Source organism: Carettochelys insculpta, chromosome 4, assembly GCF_033958435.1.
Source record: "Carettochelys insculpta isolate YL-2023 chromosome 4, ASM3395843v1, whole genome shotgun sequence".
NCBI classification, from domain to species: Eukaryota; Metazoa; Chordata; order Testudines; family Carettochelyidae; genus Carettochelys; species Carettochelys insculpta.
Genome location: NC_134140.1, coordinates 17,057,888 through 17,073,778, shown reverse-complemented (window position 1 = coordinate 17,073,778; position 15,891 = coordinate 17,057,888). Strand labels below are relative to the sequence as shown.

Here is a 15,891-nt window from a genome sequence, read left to right as displayed (position 1 = left end):
GTAGTAGGCATTCTTCAGTCTGCATAGACTATGGATTGTGCCCTTTATAGTTTCAATTAAGGACTTCATTTACAGTGTCTACCGTGACTATGAAGACCCACACGAGAGTGACAGTCCTTGCTGCATCTCTTGCAGATGTAGTGGGTGTCTGGCAAGTCCTTAGTGTGCTTTCTGTGCGCTCGCTTCTCCTCTGCTAGCTGTCTGATCCTCATCTCGCCCTTCTGAAGGCCCTTGTGTAACCCCTGCCTCCATCTGCTGCGGTCGTCTGCTAGTTCTTCAGAGTTGTCCAGCTCGATGTCTGCTTCTGAGGTCTCTCTTGCAGACATCTTTGTAGCGCAACTGGGGGTGTCCGGGAGGTCTTTTGCCAGAGGCGAACTCACCATACAGGATGTCTTTTGGAATCCTTCTGTCATTCATCCTGCCAACATGGCCAAGCCAGTGGAGCTGATGCTGCCTGAGGAGGGTGTGCATGGTTGGATTCCAGCTTGCTTGAGGACAGCGGTGTTGGTCACTCTGTCCTTCCATGATATTCCAAGGATGCGCCTGAGGCGGTGCAAGTGGAAGATGTTCAGCTTCTTTGCCTGGCGGGCATACAGGGTCCAAGTCTCGCTGCCATAAAGGAGGGTGCTGAGGATACAGGCTCTGTAGACTTGCATTTTGGTGTGAGTGTACAGCTTGTTGTTGTTCCACACTCTCCTGTAGAGTCTGGACAGAGTTGTGGCCGCTTTTCCGATCCTTCTATTTAGCTCAGTGTCCAACGACAGGGTGTCAGTGATGGTGGACCAGAGGTAAACGAACTCGTGGACAACCTCTAATGTATAGTTGTCAATGCTGATTGATGGGGATTCAGCAACATCCTGACCGAGTACGTTTGTCTTCTTTAGGCTGATGGTAAGCCCAAAGTCCTTGCACGCTTTGGAGAACTGATCCAGCAGTTTTTGAAGCTGGTCTTCTGTGAGAGACACTACAGCAGCATCGTCTGCTAACAGCATGTCTCTGATGAGGACTGCCTGCACCTTAGACTTAGCTTTCAGCCTTGCAATGTTAAGCAGTTTTCCATCAGATCTTGTGTGCAGCAAGATGCCCTCTGTTGAAGATCCAAAGGCATGCTTCAGGAGGAGTGCGAAGAAGATCCTGAACAATGTCAGAGCAAGCACACATCCTTGTTTGATGCTGCTCCTGATTCTGAAAGTAAAAAAAAACCCACTGCCTTGTGGGTTATCCTGGGAAGGAGCAAGGCTAAGGGAGTTAACCCTGACAGAAAATCCAGAGTGGAGTCCAAAGGCGGTTCGGTGTCAACTTCTGGCACCATCCTGGCAACTCCTGCAGCTGAGCTGGTACCAGACGTGGAGGTTATCCTCTCCTTTGGACTATATCAGTAAAGCCGAGAGGGGGACACTGGTGTATGGGCAGCCCAGAGTCTCCATAATAAGTGCCCAGGCTCGCGCCCGGATAGGTACTCCGGCATCGCTGAACAAAAAGTAAAGTAACTGAAGTAAAATCCCTACAGGCTGCATGGAAACTTTTCAAGGACACCATATCAGAGGCCTAAATTAAATGTATACCCCAAATTAAAAAACACAGTAAGAGACCTAAAAAAGAGCCACCATGGCTTAACAACCGTGTAAAAGAGGCAGTGAGAGATAAAAAGGCATCCTTTAAAAAGTGGAAGTCAAATCCTCGTGAGGAAAATAGAAAGGAACATAAACACTGCCAAATTAAGTGTAAAAATGTTATAAGAAAACCCAAAGAAGATTGAGGAACAGTTAGCCATAAATTCAAAAAACAATAGTAAAATGTTTGAGTACATTAGAAGCAGGAAGCCCGCTAAAAAAGCAGTGGGACCCCTGGATGATAGAGATATAAAAAGGAGCAATCAAGGAAGATTATGCCATTGCAGAGAAACTAAATGATTTCTTTGCTTCAGTCTTCACGGCTGAGGATATTACAGCGGTTCCCAAATCTGAGCCATCCTTTGTAGGTGACAAATCTGAGGAACTGTCCCAGATTGAAGTGTCAGTAGAAGAGGTTTTGGAACTAATTGATAAGCTAACAGTAACAAGTCTCCAGAACCAGATGGCATTCACCCAAGGGTTCCGAAAGAACTCAAATGTGAAATTGCAGAGCTATTAATGGTGGTTTGTAACCTAGCCTTTAAATCAGCTTCGGTACCCAATGACTGGAAAACAGCTAATATAATGCCAATATTTAAAAATGGCTCTAGAGGAGACCCTGGCAATTACAGGCCAGTAAGTCTAACGTCAGTACCAGGCAAATTAGTAGAAACAATAGTAAAGAATAAAATTGTTAGACACGTAGAAGAACATGATTTGTTAGGCAAGTCAGCATGGTTTCTGTAGAGGGAAGTCATGTCTTACTAGAGTTCTTTGAAGGGGTTAACAAACATGCAGACAGGGGGGAATCCAGTGGACATAATATAGTTAGATTTCCAGAAAGCCTTTGACAAGGTCCCTCACCAAAGGCTCTTATGTAAATTAGGTGGTCATGGGATAGGAGGAAAAATCCTTTCATGGATTGGAAGCTGGTTAAAAAGACAGGAAACAAAGGGTTGGAATAAATGGTAAATTTTTACAATGGAGCGGGGTAACTAGTGGTGTTCCCCAAGGGTCAGTCCTGGGACCAATCCTGTTCAACTTATTCATCAATGATCTAGAGAAAGGGGTAAGCAGTGAGGTGGCAAAGTTTGCAGATGATACCAAGCTGTTCAGGATAGGTCAAAGCCAAACTAGATTGTGAAGAACTTCAAAAAGATCAACAAACTGAGTGACTGGGCAGCAAAATGGCAAATGAATTTAAAGTGTAGGGTAATGCACATTGGGAAAAAACCCCAATTATACATACAATGTGATGAGGGCAAATTTAGCTACAACCGATCAGGAAAGGGATCTTGGAATTATAGTGGATAGTTCTCTGAAAACATCCACGCAGTGTGCAGCGGCAGTCAGTAAAGCAAATAGGATGTTAGAAATTATTAAAAAAGGGGCAGAGAATAAGATGAAGAATATCATACTTCCCCTATATAAAACTATGGTACACCCACATCTTGAGTGCTGCGTGCAGATGTGGTCTCCTCACCTCAAAAAAGATATACTGGTGTTAGAAAAAGTTCAGAAAAGGGCAACTAAAATGATTAAGGGTTTAGAAAGGGTCCCATAGGAGGAGAGGCTAGAGACTGGGACTTTTCAGTCTAGAAAAGCGGAGATTGAGGGGCGATAAGATAGAGGTATATAAAATCATGAATGGTGTGGAGAAAGTGAATATTGAAAAAAGAAGTTATTTACTTGTTCCCATAATATAAGAACTAGAGGACACCAAATGAAATTGATGGGTAGTAGGTTCAAACTAATAAAAGAATTTTTCTTCACACAGCGCACAGTCAACCTGTGGAACTCCTTGCCGGAGGAGGCTGTGAAGGCCAGCACTCTAACAGAGTTTAAAATAGAGCTTGATAAATTTTTGGAGGTTAGGTCCATAAATGGCTATTAGCCAAGGGTAAAGTATGGTGCCCCTAGCCTTTAGTCAAAGGCTGGAGACAGATGGCAGGAGACAAGTCGCTTGATCATTGTCTTCGGTTCACCTCCTCTGGGGCACCTGGCACTGGCCACTGTCAGCAGACAGGATACTGGGCTGGATGGACCTTTGGTCTGACCCAGTATGGCCGTTCTTATGTTCCATAAACTGGAAAGAAGTGTCAATATAAGCACTTTTCTAATATTACAGCCTGCCAAGTGAAACCCATAGGAAATAGTATTATAGTCATTAAAGAGGTGCAGTTGTATTGTTTGGCTTATAACGATACGTGTCACCTGGTTTAGTGTCAAGAACTAGACGAACATAATCAATCAGTTACACCCCCGTCCACCCACTTCCAATACTCCACACACACACACACACACACACACACACACCCCTCTCCCCCTCCAAAAAACCTTCCCAGTTTTGGTGGCTTTAAGATTACCCTCACACACACCCTTTAAAAATAGCTTGTGTGCGATACTGGCAGTAAGTAAACAGTTGAAGTAAACTATTAGAGGAAAACTGATCTAAACAGCGCTTTCAAGTGTTAAGCGTAAGAAAATCTTCTTTAGACTTGTCAGTTACAATACTCCGAGAAAAAGTTACTGAGTTTAAGGATCGTTCCTTTAAGGCACACAGGATGAAATAAACTGGTAATGAGATGCTCCTCTAACTGAAGCAGAGAAAAAGCAGGAGAGAAGTTTTAACAGCATGTGTGCCCAAGTTCTTTTGCAGAGCCACTCTTTTCATACCTTCTGTTGAGGGTCTGAAGTACTCAGCACATTCACTGTCTGCTGTTGGATCATTTATATCAACTGACATTTCAGTTTTCTTGCAATCAGCTTCATGTTCTCGATCAGCCACAGGAGATGTTCCATTGTCAATCGAAGTCTGGTTACCTTGGCTGTGAGCATCATCAACTGGTGAAGTATTTGAGCTTGTTTTTTTCTCCTGGTAGGGAGACATATACTTTAGTTTATAATATGGAATACTGGAGGTATGACTGGCAGCGTATCTATAGAACTTAAACATATTAGAGATAATTAATTCAGTTTGTTACTCAACAGTTCAAAGAGTTAGCCCAAACAGAGTTCACAGAAAAGACTAATAGTGTTAATCCACATATCAGGCATCAGGTTCTCTACACCTGGTAAGTTTTCAGTCCTGTGCACTTTATGCTGTCAACAAAAATCAAGATATTTTAGATAGCTGTGGCTCAGTATACTGATTTGATCCCTTTGGGTATGTCGGATTGAGTTTCTGGGTTTGGCACAGACTTCATTATATTTTAAAATCACTTTTGTTTTCACTGCAGACATCTATGAGAATCTGCAAAGTTCACAGGTTTAAAGGGAAGGACATGCAAGGGACAAAAGCAACTTTGTTAGTGTCAGGGATCGATCCTTCCCCACTCTTGCATGCTGAGTACAGAAAGTGCGGTCCCAGTGAGTGGGAAAATACTTCTTCCCCCCAACCCAGGAAGATATACTCAGGACTTCTTCCTGTGGGATACCTCAAAATCTTAACCCTCCCCTCAGGAGAGAGCTTAGACACACGAACTGTAATTTAGTAGCTGACCTTTCAGTTTAAGGCATGAATGTATGCAGACCCTTCTAACAGAGGATCAGATCAGTTACTTAAAAACAGTGATTTATTCACAAAACAAAAGTAGTAAATCAGATTGCACACAGAGAAAAATATTTCCCTGGATTCAGCTTAAAAAGTTACAGGGAAAAAAAAAAAAAATCTCAAGTCAAACACCACAAAAAACAGAGCAGCCAGTCCAACCAAATTCAAAGTAACAATAATACATACATTTCCCTTTTACTTACACCTTGATAGCTGGTTTTATGACAGTCAGGATATTTCTGATTTTCATTCCAAAATTACCTGGGAGACATCTTCTCCCTCCAGACTTTCTCTCTGCTATTCCACAGACAAAAAGCTCCCGAAAGCTGCAATTGTTCTCAGTTTAAACAAAGCTACTTCACTCCCATTGGCTCACCTGTACTCAAGTTATATCAGGAGAGAGAACCCCTGCCCTGCACTCATTCATGACAGTTAGAAATAGAAAATTGCTTTAAACAACATTTTTACCAAGTACTGTAAATTTTAAACATACACACATTACCATAGTTAGTTCTCTTGAAGAGTTCTCTTCCATTTCTGCTTGAACTACAGATTTGTCTTCACCATCCCTTGGTTTTTCATCAGACAAGCTACCAAATAAAGGATTAAAGTCAGCAAAATCTAGCCTGTTCTAAGATTCAAAAAGTTTCCTAGACCCAGCTAAAAGATATTTAAGCATGTGAGGTTTAAGAGCTTGCCCTAATTCCCATCCCACTATTGACATAGTAGTCTCCGTTAAAGGGAGAGCTTGTCACCATTCAAACAAACTATCAGTAGGTAAGAATTTACATACCTCTTCCATGAAAACCATAATACTATCATGGATTTATAGCAAGTCATGCCTGCCACAGAATGTACTTTATTAATGGAAAAAACTGTTTGACCAGCGAGATTAGACTTAAAAAAAAGTCTCTGGTTTAAAACCTGCAACATTTCTAGGAAAATGGCTTGGAGTTAAAACCCAGGACACAGAAGAGCTTCCTACTCACTCCCACCAAAACAAGTTAGACATCAATTAGGGTATATCTTCACTATAGGGAAGATGGATCTTGCCACAGTCAGTCTTCCAGAGTTTGCTTCGCCATGTCTAGTAGGACAAGCTAAATCAAAATTTACAGGGCAGCTGTACCCCTGCCCCTCCAGTAGAAGTATGGGAAATTAACACGAGCACAGGATCCAATTTCCCTTAGTGGAAATGGCACAGAAGCCTGAATTAAGGTAGGGTGACTAGCTACGTAATTAACATAGCTAAAATTCCACATCTTAATTTGACCTTCCGCTACAGTTTAGGCCTGCCCTCAGAAAGTTTTATATGCATTCCATAAAGTGTTTATAGACATCCAATATTTAGGTGATGGCAGTGTAGATTTAATACTTACCCTAGATTTAACAGTAATAGATGGCTCTGTATATTTGACCAGAATACATAACACAAACTAGAGAGGAAGAAAGTCCCAGTCTCTTCACATTACTACTTTCTCCTCCAGCTCCAGACAGAAGCATTTATATTGAAGATAGCAATCACAATCACAAAGCAAAGTTAACTTCATACTATAGGATAAGAGAATGAACAAGAGGCTCATTTCTTCCATGCTAGCTCTTGTCCTGCACACCAAGAACATTAGGGTTAGGTACCAGAGATGAAGTTCTGGTCTCACTAAGAAATTAATTTTAAGCTAAGAGTGTGAAACAGAACAATTGTTCAGTTTTTGTAATCCCTGCTACTGAACCAGCTATTATTTAGCAGCTCTAAGATTTAAAGTTCAGGGGAAGGAGTCTGGCAGATCAGTATAGTGATCCCATTTCCCACTCAGTTTTTATATTGAAGTAGAGGGTGAGGGAGAGAAAGGATGAGAAAGAGCAGGCACGCAGCTCTCATGCTCTTTTGTCTTGGGAGAAAGGTATTTTCAAACCATCTCAACACAAATCTGTTCACAAGTACCAACATAGACATCTGCACCCATTAATTGTTGTCTTCATCTTGCCCTGAAAAGTCTGAGCGTTTTTACAAGTTCAATCACCAAGATTTACTTACTGAGTTTCAGGCACTGTTTCTTCAGCAGTGTCATCTGCCACAATTCTGCTAATCTGCTCTGCTGGAAGTGATTCTGCTTTTGTTAAGGTACTATCCTGTTCCTCTTCCTGATTAGCTTTTTCAGTGTTTGTTTTAGGGCATTGTGGCGAGCTAGAAACTTTGGAACCTCCTCCAAATGGATTGAAGTTTGGATCATCAAATTTGTCCCAGTCAAAGTTATAAGATCCCTTAGAAACAGGAATTTCATTTTCTACTTCACTCTTGCTTTTCGCCTCAGAGGTCTCCAGTGTCTTCCCTTGAACTACAGCAGTTTTCTTGGAAGGAGGCTTAATTCCAGGTCTTTTGCCTAGTTTCCTAGGAGGTGGCTTTTTACTAGTTGTTGCATCACTGAAGTCAAATTCTAGTTTTACAGATTCAGCCTTGGAGAAGCCAGCCTCTTCTACAAGTTTTGACTCTTTTGTTGAAGTTCTTTCCACTCCTGGAGAATTCAGTAGCTTTGATCCCCCAGTTTTGAAAGGATGTGTTACATCGCAGCAGTTAGGATCCAAGTTGTAGGATCCTTGTACAGAAGGTGGAGATTTCTGTGTTTGTGCTGGTGATCCCTGGGGAGAATTGTTTTTGATGACTTCACCAGAAAAGGGCTTTATATCTTGTTCAACATCATCAGGAATTTGTTTGGATTCATTATCAGATACCAATACATCCACAGAAACTGTCTCTTTTATGAGGCCTACAAGGGTATTTTCATTTAGATTTGTTATCTCTGGGATTGCAGCAGTTGGTAGTGAAGTAACAGGAAGCGTATCACCCAGTGACAGAAAATTTCTATCATTTTTTTCAGATGCCTTTTCAGAGTTGCCAGCTATTAATATAGGAGACTTTTTTAAGCTCTCTGGAGAATTCTGCATCTGAGAAGAACTCTGGAATGGGCTGATGTTGTTTAAGTTATCAAAATCAATTCTGTAACTACCACAGCTTTTTACTGGCATCTCATCATCTGGATAAGGAACAATGGCATTCGCCTCCATTTCTATATCTTCTCTACTACGTTTAGTCTCAGATTCGGTTATTTGTTGATTTCTGTTGCACAGAAATAAAGTCAGTATTAATTTATAGTCAGTCATTTTAAGGTAACAATTAAAATACCTAGACACTATTGAGTGTTAAGACATCACTTCCCAGAAAAGTATTTCCTCCCATTGTTTTTTCATTTTTTTCTGAAAGTATAAATATATGAATGCTGCACACAGGAAAGCTATACAGCAAAACACAACTAAAAGCCAACTAGTTAAAAATTATATCTTAGTGAAGTTGGAAGCGAGAAGAGTTATGGTTCAGCTATGGATAGGTCTATACTGTCATGAAGGATCGACCTGCTTAGGGTCAACCTTCCAGGGGTTTGTTTTGTGCATCCATGAAACGGCACTTTCTGGAGTCTAAGTCAAATCAGAACTCCTTGCAAGCAGCGAGGATTAAGGATGGTCAACGGGAGAAACACCCCTGTTAACCTTCTTACACACAAAGAGATGTTAAAGTTGACCACCGATAAGCTGGCTTTAGCTATGCAATGGCATAGCTAAAATTGCATATCAGCAGTCAGCTGCTATGTCTGTATAGCCATAGCTTCTGCCTGCCTACCCTGTCTTCCAGGAAAGAAACTTGCAGATTGTCTAATTACATCAGACCCCTCCCACCTTTCACTGTTCAGTGCAACAAGAGCTTGAGAACCAAGCACTATAGTGCCTTCTTGGAAATGTTTCTACCTGTAATATTTTTGGAACTGAGAAGAAGTCCTTATGCTCCTTACCACAGCATAAGACTAGAATGTGGAGCAATACAAGGATTCTCATTGTAGCCAGCGGAAAGGGAGAGAGAGACATACAACCAAAGTAATAGCTCCTGAGATGCTGGTACATGTGCCTGAATCACAACTGTACACCATCGATAAACTGTTCCACTTTGCCATTGTAATAGTCACTTGGTCCCTGAATGTCAGATCTTTGCTCCTATACCTCTAAATGTCTGATGTTCAGCTGGCAAATGAATTAAAACTAAAAAAAATTAGATGTCATGCCTAGGTATCTAGATCCAAATACTACTGTTCAGTTCAGAGTGGCTGCATCCGTTTGAGACCAGAATTTGACCACTACATTATGCAGTTCTTTTTTAACCAACTTTAAGACTGATATTTTGTTCTTTCAGATATTGCAAGTATCACTGAAGAAATCTTAGTCATGTACATTACAAAGGTGGAGTCCAAGGGGCTTGCCTTCACATGGATATGCAAGAATAACTCACGCATTGCTTATAATCAGACTCCTTTGACCAGTATCAGTGGAAGGGATGGGAACAAATTGCAGGTATTTCTATTGCAAACCATTGCATTAGTATTGCTTATTACTAGGGTATTTTTGCTCCAGTAATGTAGGCTCCCCTGTATCATTTTTAATTATAGCACCAAATTGCTTCAAGAACTTATTGACAAGTATGAAAGTGTTCAAGTTGATTATGTGGACAAGTTTCCACCAGGAGATAGTTATCTTCAACATATATTGCGTTCATAGACTAGTCACCCCTAATAATTTGCAAGAATAGTTTGTTACTCACACAGCATCACAGGATCCAGACAGATGAACGTCTCCTAAAGCTTCAGTACAATCATCTAACGTAAAAGCAGACTCAAGTTTGTTTGCTGTACTAGGACTCAGGATTCTGTGAGTCTGAGGATCTCTCATAGGAGTTTGAAAAGTTACCTTGGAGGTGAAAAAAATAGTTTCTGATTGAGTATATTTAAGACCCCAACATTCTCACAACAATGAGGTTCTGGAAGGGTGAAAAAGAGGCTAACATACCTTCATAGCTTTTGTTATGTTTTTTGGTGGCAGATTTTCTTTCTGTGATGGACGAAGGATAGAAGGTCTCCCTGTGGACTCCGGTGGTGGAAAAAGGAAGGAACAGCCTTCTGCCATTAGATCGTCACTGATGTTTTCACCATTTAAAATCTGCAGACTCATTCTAGAAAATAAACACATTTACATGCCCATAACATGAATGAGAGGATGAGGTCAGACAGCTGTGCTTTCAGATAACACTTTTTCTTTGCTATGCCAAGTGTAACAGGTACAAAAATGAGTTTTACTGATGTTCAAAATGTGTATGTTAAGGTATATTACAATACATTGAAAAAGCAGATATGTACATCAGCAATTCTCCCTTTGACAGTGGTAAACACAACATGGTTACTACAGTTCTCTTTTCCTTCCCCTCACCCAAAACGGGACAGAAACCTGCAGCTACACAGTTGTCACAACATTCAAGCTAGGCATAGCCGTATTTTTTGTAAGGTGAACAGTATGCCAGCAAAATTGCAACATTTTATTAATGTGTCATGGATTAATCTTTTAAAAACTCCTTATATGAGCACAGCTCTTATTAAGGCAATATTTTATAATGGCATAGGAGGGCTTACAGTTGTAACATGCATTTCCTCCCACTTTCTCAGCATGCCAGTTTTTCATCCCCTTCAAATATAAACTGTAACTCCACAGTTCAAGCACATACAGTAAGACCCATAGAATCCAATGGTTCTATTTACATAAATATTGTGTATAACATTTTAACATAAGAACCAGGAGACTTTTAGAGGGAATATAATTTTTGTATGCAATGTGAGCACAATTTATATGTTTACTTTTCAGTGGGTTTTATATCAAGTATAAAAGACAAATAAGTTTAGGGCACAATGAAAAGCGTCCTCACAACCCCCACATAAGTCAAATTTCCAGCTTAATGTGCAGGAGCAGGAAAGAGACCAGGGATCCAGAGAGCGGAGGGGAGCCAAGGACCAGGTGGCAGCTTGGCTCCCAGCTCCCCTCTGCTTAAGGGAGCTGGGAAACTGACTATCACAATGCTGGTCAGTTTCCTGGCTCCAGCTAGCCAGGAGATGTGAATGCTTCCTAGCTCTCCACCACTGTGGGATCCAGGCACGGCTTCTCCCAGCTGGGGGAAGCCAGGGAGAAGCTGCAGAACTGCAGCTGTCTTTATCCCCAACTTCTCCCAGCTGGGAGAAGATGCACCGGGCAGACAGCTGCAGTCGTTTGGGTTCTCCCAGCAGGAAGAAGCCAGAGAGAAGCTGCGCCACTGTGGCTTGCCCACCCAGCTTCTTCCATCTTGGGGAAGCTGAGAGACAAAGAGCTGCGGCAGGGTAGCTGCCTGTCCACCCCACTTTCCCCAGATAGGGTAACCAGGTGGTCAGACAGCCACAGAGCGGCTTCGAGTTGCGCTTAATTCACATTAACACAAGTTAAGTGCAACTCAAAAGTCATGCATTTCAGGTGTTTACTATATATTATAATAAATATTTAGGTACATGCTAGTCTTTTTAATCCAGCACTGGACTCTAATGCTGGAGATTTCTGACAGTTTTCATTTGTAAACCTTTCTGTGGGTAACATTGTGATAACAGTTACAGATACCTAGTATTAATCTTGCATGTTTAAGGACAGACTTTTTTTTTTTTTAAAAGACAGATAGGGTACACAAAAAAAGTTTGGCATGATTTAAATAATTTTTCCTATTCTCCAAGACTCATCTTGTTTTAAAAGGACATTGTCTACTCAATCTTTGGCCAAAAATTAATTTTAATTTTTGTTATTACAGCTCTGAGAACCCTCAAGCAAATTAATTTCACTGGCTTTTTTATCCAAGCAGAGGGACGGGATGGAGAAACAAATCAATGAACAGCAGTGAGCTGAATATTTTAATATTACAATTACAACTTTAAAGTAGTCGATGTACAAAATAGAAAGCTTAAGATTTACATTCACAAGATCACTTTACACAATAAGGACCATTCAGAAGCTTGTTTACTTCTTCAATTTAGCTGCCCATGCTTGTTCTGGAACAGTTACTAAAAGGCCACTAAAGACACATGACATTCAGAATATGGATCTAGCACTAAAGTTAAGGATATTATATACATCATGCACACTACATATACTGCATACAGATTTCCATACATTAGCAACCACTTCTACATTCTAAAAACAAAGTCATACTAAATACTGGATATCCAAAGTAGTGTTTCAGATAATATAAAAAGTTCTTACCTACACAAGTTTGTTAATTGCTGTGAAAACTATACCTTGATCTATTTGCATAAATTTCATTACACTATAAGATATAACAGTTCTCATGAAACTGTGAATAAATGTGGCTGGTGTATGAAAGCCATCACTGAGTTTTCTGCTTGGCATATATAAAATCTCAACCAATTAACATAGGGATGTTATAGGTTAACTAGTAAGCCTTATGCTGTACTAGTTACAGTTAACTGGCCTGGGCAGGGGGCATTGCTCCAGCCCCTCTGGAGCAGGTGGCAGGGAGAGGAGGGCTGGAGCACCTCCCATTCACAGCAGCAGTGCAAGCAAGGAGGCTCCAGCTGGGCCAGAGCAGCTCTGGTCCCCGGTTCATGAAGTGGGTCTGTCCTATGAAAGCTCATCACCTAATAAATTATTTTGTTACTCTTTAAAGTGCTACATGACTGCTTTTTTGTTTTGATAGAATACATACCAACATGGTGATCTCTCTGTCACTACCCTGAGATACCTGAATATCCGGCAACCTCCCAGTCCCAGGGCTACCAGATACCAAAGAGTTTACTATGTATTGGTATGTGCAATTATCTACATACAATTCATGGAACAGTGGGTCTCAACCAGAAAACTGCTTGAGGCCCAATCAGCACACAGCTATAGCACATATGACATTGTCAGGGCCACTCAGGTAGCACACACAACACAGAGGGCTACAAATGCAGCCCACAAACAAGAGTAGGTTGACGATCACTGTCAAAACAACATCAATATTTAAAGTTACTTTGAGCACATATGGAAAGAATGCCACAAGTTCTTTTTTTAAACTAGTGCTTTCCTGAAATATGTAGCTCTTAAATTTAAGTAATCGGTGACAAAGTATCAGAGAGGTAGCCATGTTAGTCCGTAGCTTCAAAAATAACAAGACGTCTTGTGGCACCTTATAGACTAACATGTTTTGGAGCACAAGCTTTCGTGGGCAAAGACCCACTTCATCAGATGCATGAGTGGAGGGGTTGTTTCAGAGGGGTAAAGAGTAGGGCAAGAACAGAGTCACTGTTATGACCACACAATGTAAAAAAAAAAGTAAGTTAGTAATTAACCATGGTGGGGTTTTTTTTGGTTTTTAAGTCAACAAGACATGATAGCCAAGCTGATTTACTCAGACTTCCCTACTACTAAGATTCATTATGTCTCGTAAGTTCTCTTCCCCCCCTCAAGGCAAGTCAGCAAAGGTAAAGCAGGACTTAAAGGAACAGACTTAACAGCGACCCCGCTCCAACAGCGAGCGGAGATTCCCCGTCACACCCCGGCCGAGTTAGCCGATTATCCCTCCCGGGCCCCTCTTTTCACAGGAGCAATGGATAGGCTGTGCGCGTGAGTCACCAGCCCTCTCGGTCACCACCCGAGCCAACAATGGAGCAGCGCCTGCCACACCCGGCAGCCCCGGCGCTGGACGGTCTATAGAGAAGAGGAGGCGACAAGGGACGGCGAGGCTGACAGAGGCCGATAGACGAAGGTCTCCCACCCCTCGGAGCTCGGTCGGTCACCGCAGCGCCGCCCCCGACCTCCCTCAGCGGAGACCCCACAAATTATCCGCTCCCCAACACCTCAGCGCCCCCGCCTGGTTCCCAGCAGCGGGAGAGGGTTAGTCTTACCTGCCGGCGAGTTCCAGGCCTGAGGCCCTGCCTGTGCGATCCACTACCAAGGCCGATTCCCTCTTCACCCCGAGCCGCTCGCCGGCCAAACCACCACCGCAACCGCGCCCCCCCGCCTCAGGATTTCAAATATCAACGTTAGCGCCGCTCTACCAATAACAGGTTAGGGGCTGTTCAACTCGGAGATGGCCTCGATATGAACAGACCAATCAGAGAGCGGGCTCGGAAACGGGGAGCAGCCCCTCCCCAAGGCCACAGGTCGCGAGAATTAAGCGTTGCGGCGTGAGGCATTTTGGGAAATGTAGTTTTCTCAGGGCAGAGACGTAATTAGACGTTTTGACATGCTGCCGCTGCGGGGAAATACCAAATTTTCCCACTAACTTCAGGGGTTGCAGAATCAGCGGCTGACGTTGGGAACCTCATGAAAGCCAAAGAGAAACCAAAATATAGGCTATGTCAAATGAATGCCACCGACAAGGAAAGTGCTGTAATATTCAGTAATAATGAACATAGAAACAGCCCCACAACGGCCTGTATTGCAACAACATTTCAACTGGGCAGAATATTACTTTAATTTTACAGGAAAATTATTTACAAATCTTATGACACTGTAAACGTGCAATTATCTAATTTCAAGTTGCAAAGGTGCAAGAATTCTTATGTTCACGTAGAGGAAACTGCTAGAATAAGATTATCTATTATGACAGTCATGACTACCTGAACATAAGAATCTTAGGTGGAGCATAAGAATCACAAGTGGATCACTGAACTTGTGTTTACCTCACTTCAGGATTCAGTCTCTGGACTTGCAAAGGCCTGTGTGTGAGCAAGGGGCCTGCAGAAGTGTGTCCCTTTTGCAGGATAAAGACTTCGGGTATTATTATTAAGCACTAAGCCAATGGTTAACAAAACAAAACACATGACTATGGGGAAAAAAAAGAATACTCTTCTTGTCTCTTTGTAACAGGGTTCAGAAAGAATTAGGTAAATGCATGGAGCACAAGTCCACCCATGGTTACTAGCCAAGATTGTCAGGGATGCAACCCCCCACTCCAGGTGTCCCTAAACCTCTGCCAGAATCATTAGCAGTGGGTGAATTCTCAGCTTGAGGAAGCAAGCCACTCAGCCCTGCCCCTTGAACCTGAGGTCCTGTCTCTTCCGTGTCTACCAAAGCTCATTCCCCTCCTCACTGTGACTGTTGCTGGCCACTGGTCAGCTCTCCATATGGTGATGGTCCCTACCCCAGGGTAGCATCCCCAACAGTGTGGCTTCAGTCTCCCTTGAACCTGGAAAGTTGAGCTGCATGGCTGCAGCCTCCCCTGATCCTGGAGCAAAAGAGAGGAGACTTGAGCACTGCCCCAGTCTCCCCAAGCTACACCTTCTGGCCTGAACCCCCACCATCCATGAAGCCCCCTCTCCTCCACCCTGCAGCCAAGCTGGCAGCCCCAGCACCAGGCAGGCAATACAGCTGGTGGGTTCCTAGTCCCCTAGTGCTGGGAAGCCAGAATGGCCCCAGAGCCTGGCAGAGGATGTGGTGTATTCCCCAGTCTGCCTGTCCCAAACAGGGACATGGGAACAGGAAACAGGAGGGGTGGCTGGTAGAGCACGTTGGGGGCCACGTGAGGCTCACCTGCAAGTCTGCAGCTAGAAGGAAGACTCAGCACCTCTGGGTTTGGCTGAGATGCCCAAGCTGGGAAGTGCTGCTTTGCATACCTTGCCCAAGACCCCGGAGTCAGCTTCAGATTGGAGACTGAGCCCGTTCTGTCCATTCCTAGCATGGCTGTTGTGAGCAGAGCCTCATGTGGCGTCTTATGAGAGCCAACTCAGTCACACGCAGTGGCCAGAGTTAACCTCTGTGAAAAGCACTCACATTGAGCGGCTTCTGTCCTTGCATGGGCCCGAAACACCAACCCTTAGTTAGCAGGGGAGTTTCCAACAG

At 42.8% G+C, this 15,891-nt stretch overlaps 1 protein-coding gene across 5 annotated transcripts in view; it reads right to left on the bottom strand.

The window, feature by feature from the left end:
• The window catches only part of TACC3 (transforming acidic coiled-coil containing protein 3), a 42,977-nt gene that overhangs the window by 26,451 nt on the left and 635 nt on the right, over positions 1–15,891 (bottom strand). For 2 of the 5 annotated variants that reach the window (XM_074992321.1, XM_074992316.1), the window contains exons 1-6: positions 15,583–15,715; positions 10,054–10,216; positions 9,809–9,954; positions 7,202–8,281; positions 5,669–5,756; positions 4,290–4,488 (exon numbers count right to left, since the gene is read on the bottom strand). In XM_074992321.1, the coding sequence (XP_074848422.1) occupies positions 4,290–4,488; positions 5,669–5,756; positions 7,202–8,281; positions 9,809–9,954; positions 10,054–10,215 (1,675 nt within the window). In that variant the 5' untranslated portion in view covers position 10,216; positions 15,583–15,715. Of the gene's footprint in view, positions 1–4,289; positions 4,489–5,668; positions 5,757–7,201; positions 8,282–9,808; positions 9,955–10,053; positions 10,217–13,952; positions 14,037–15,582; positions 15,716–15,891 lie in introns of those variants that run through there. The other 3 variants (XM_074992319.1, XM_074992317.1, XM_074992320.1) reach the window with 2 other exon arrangements.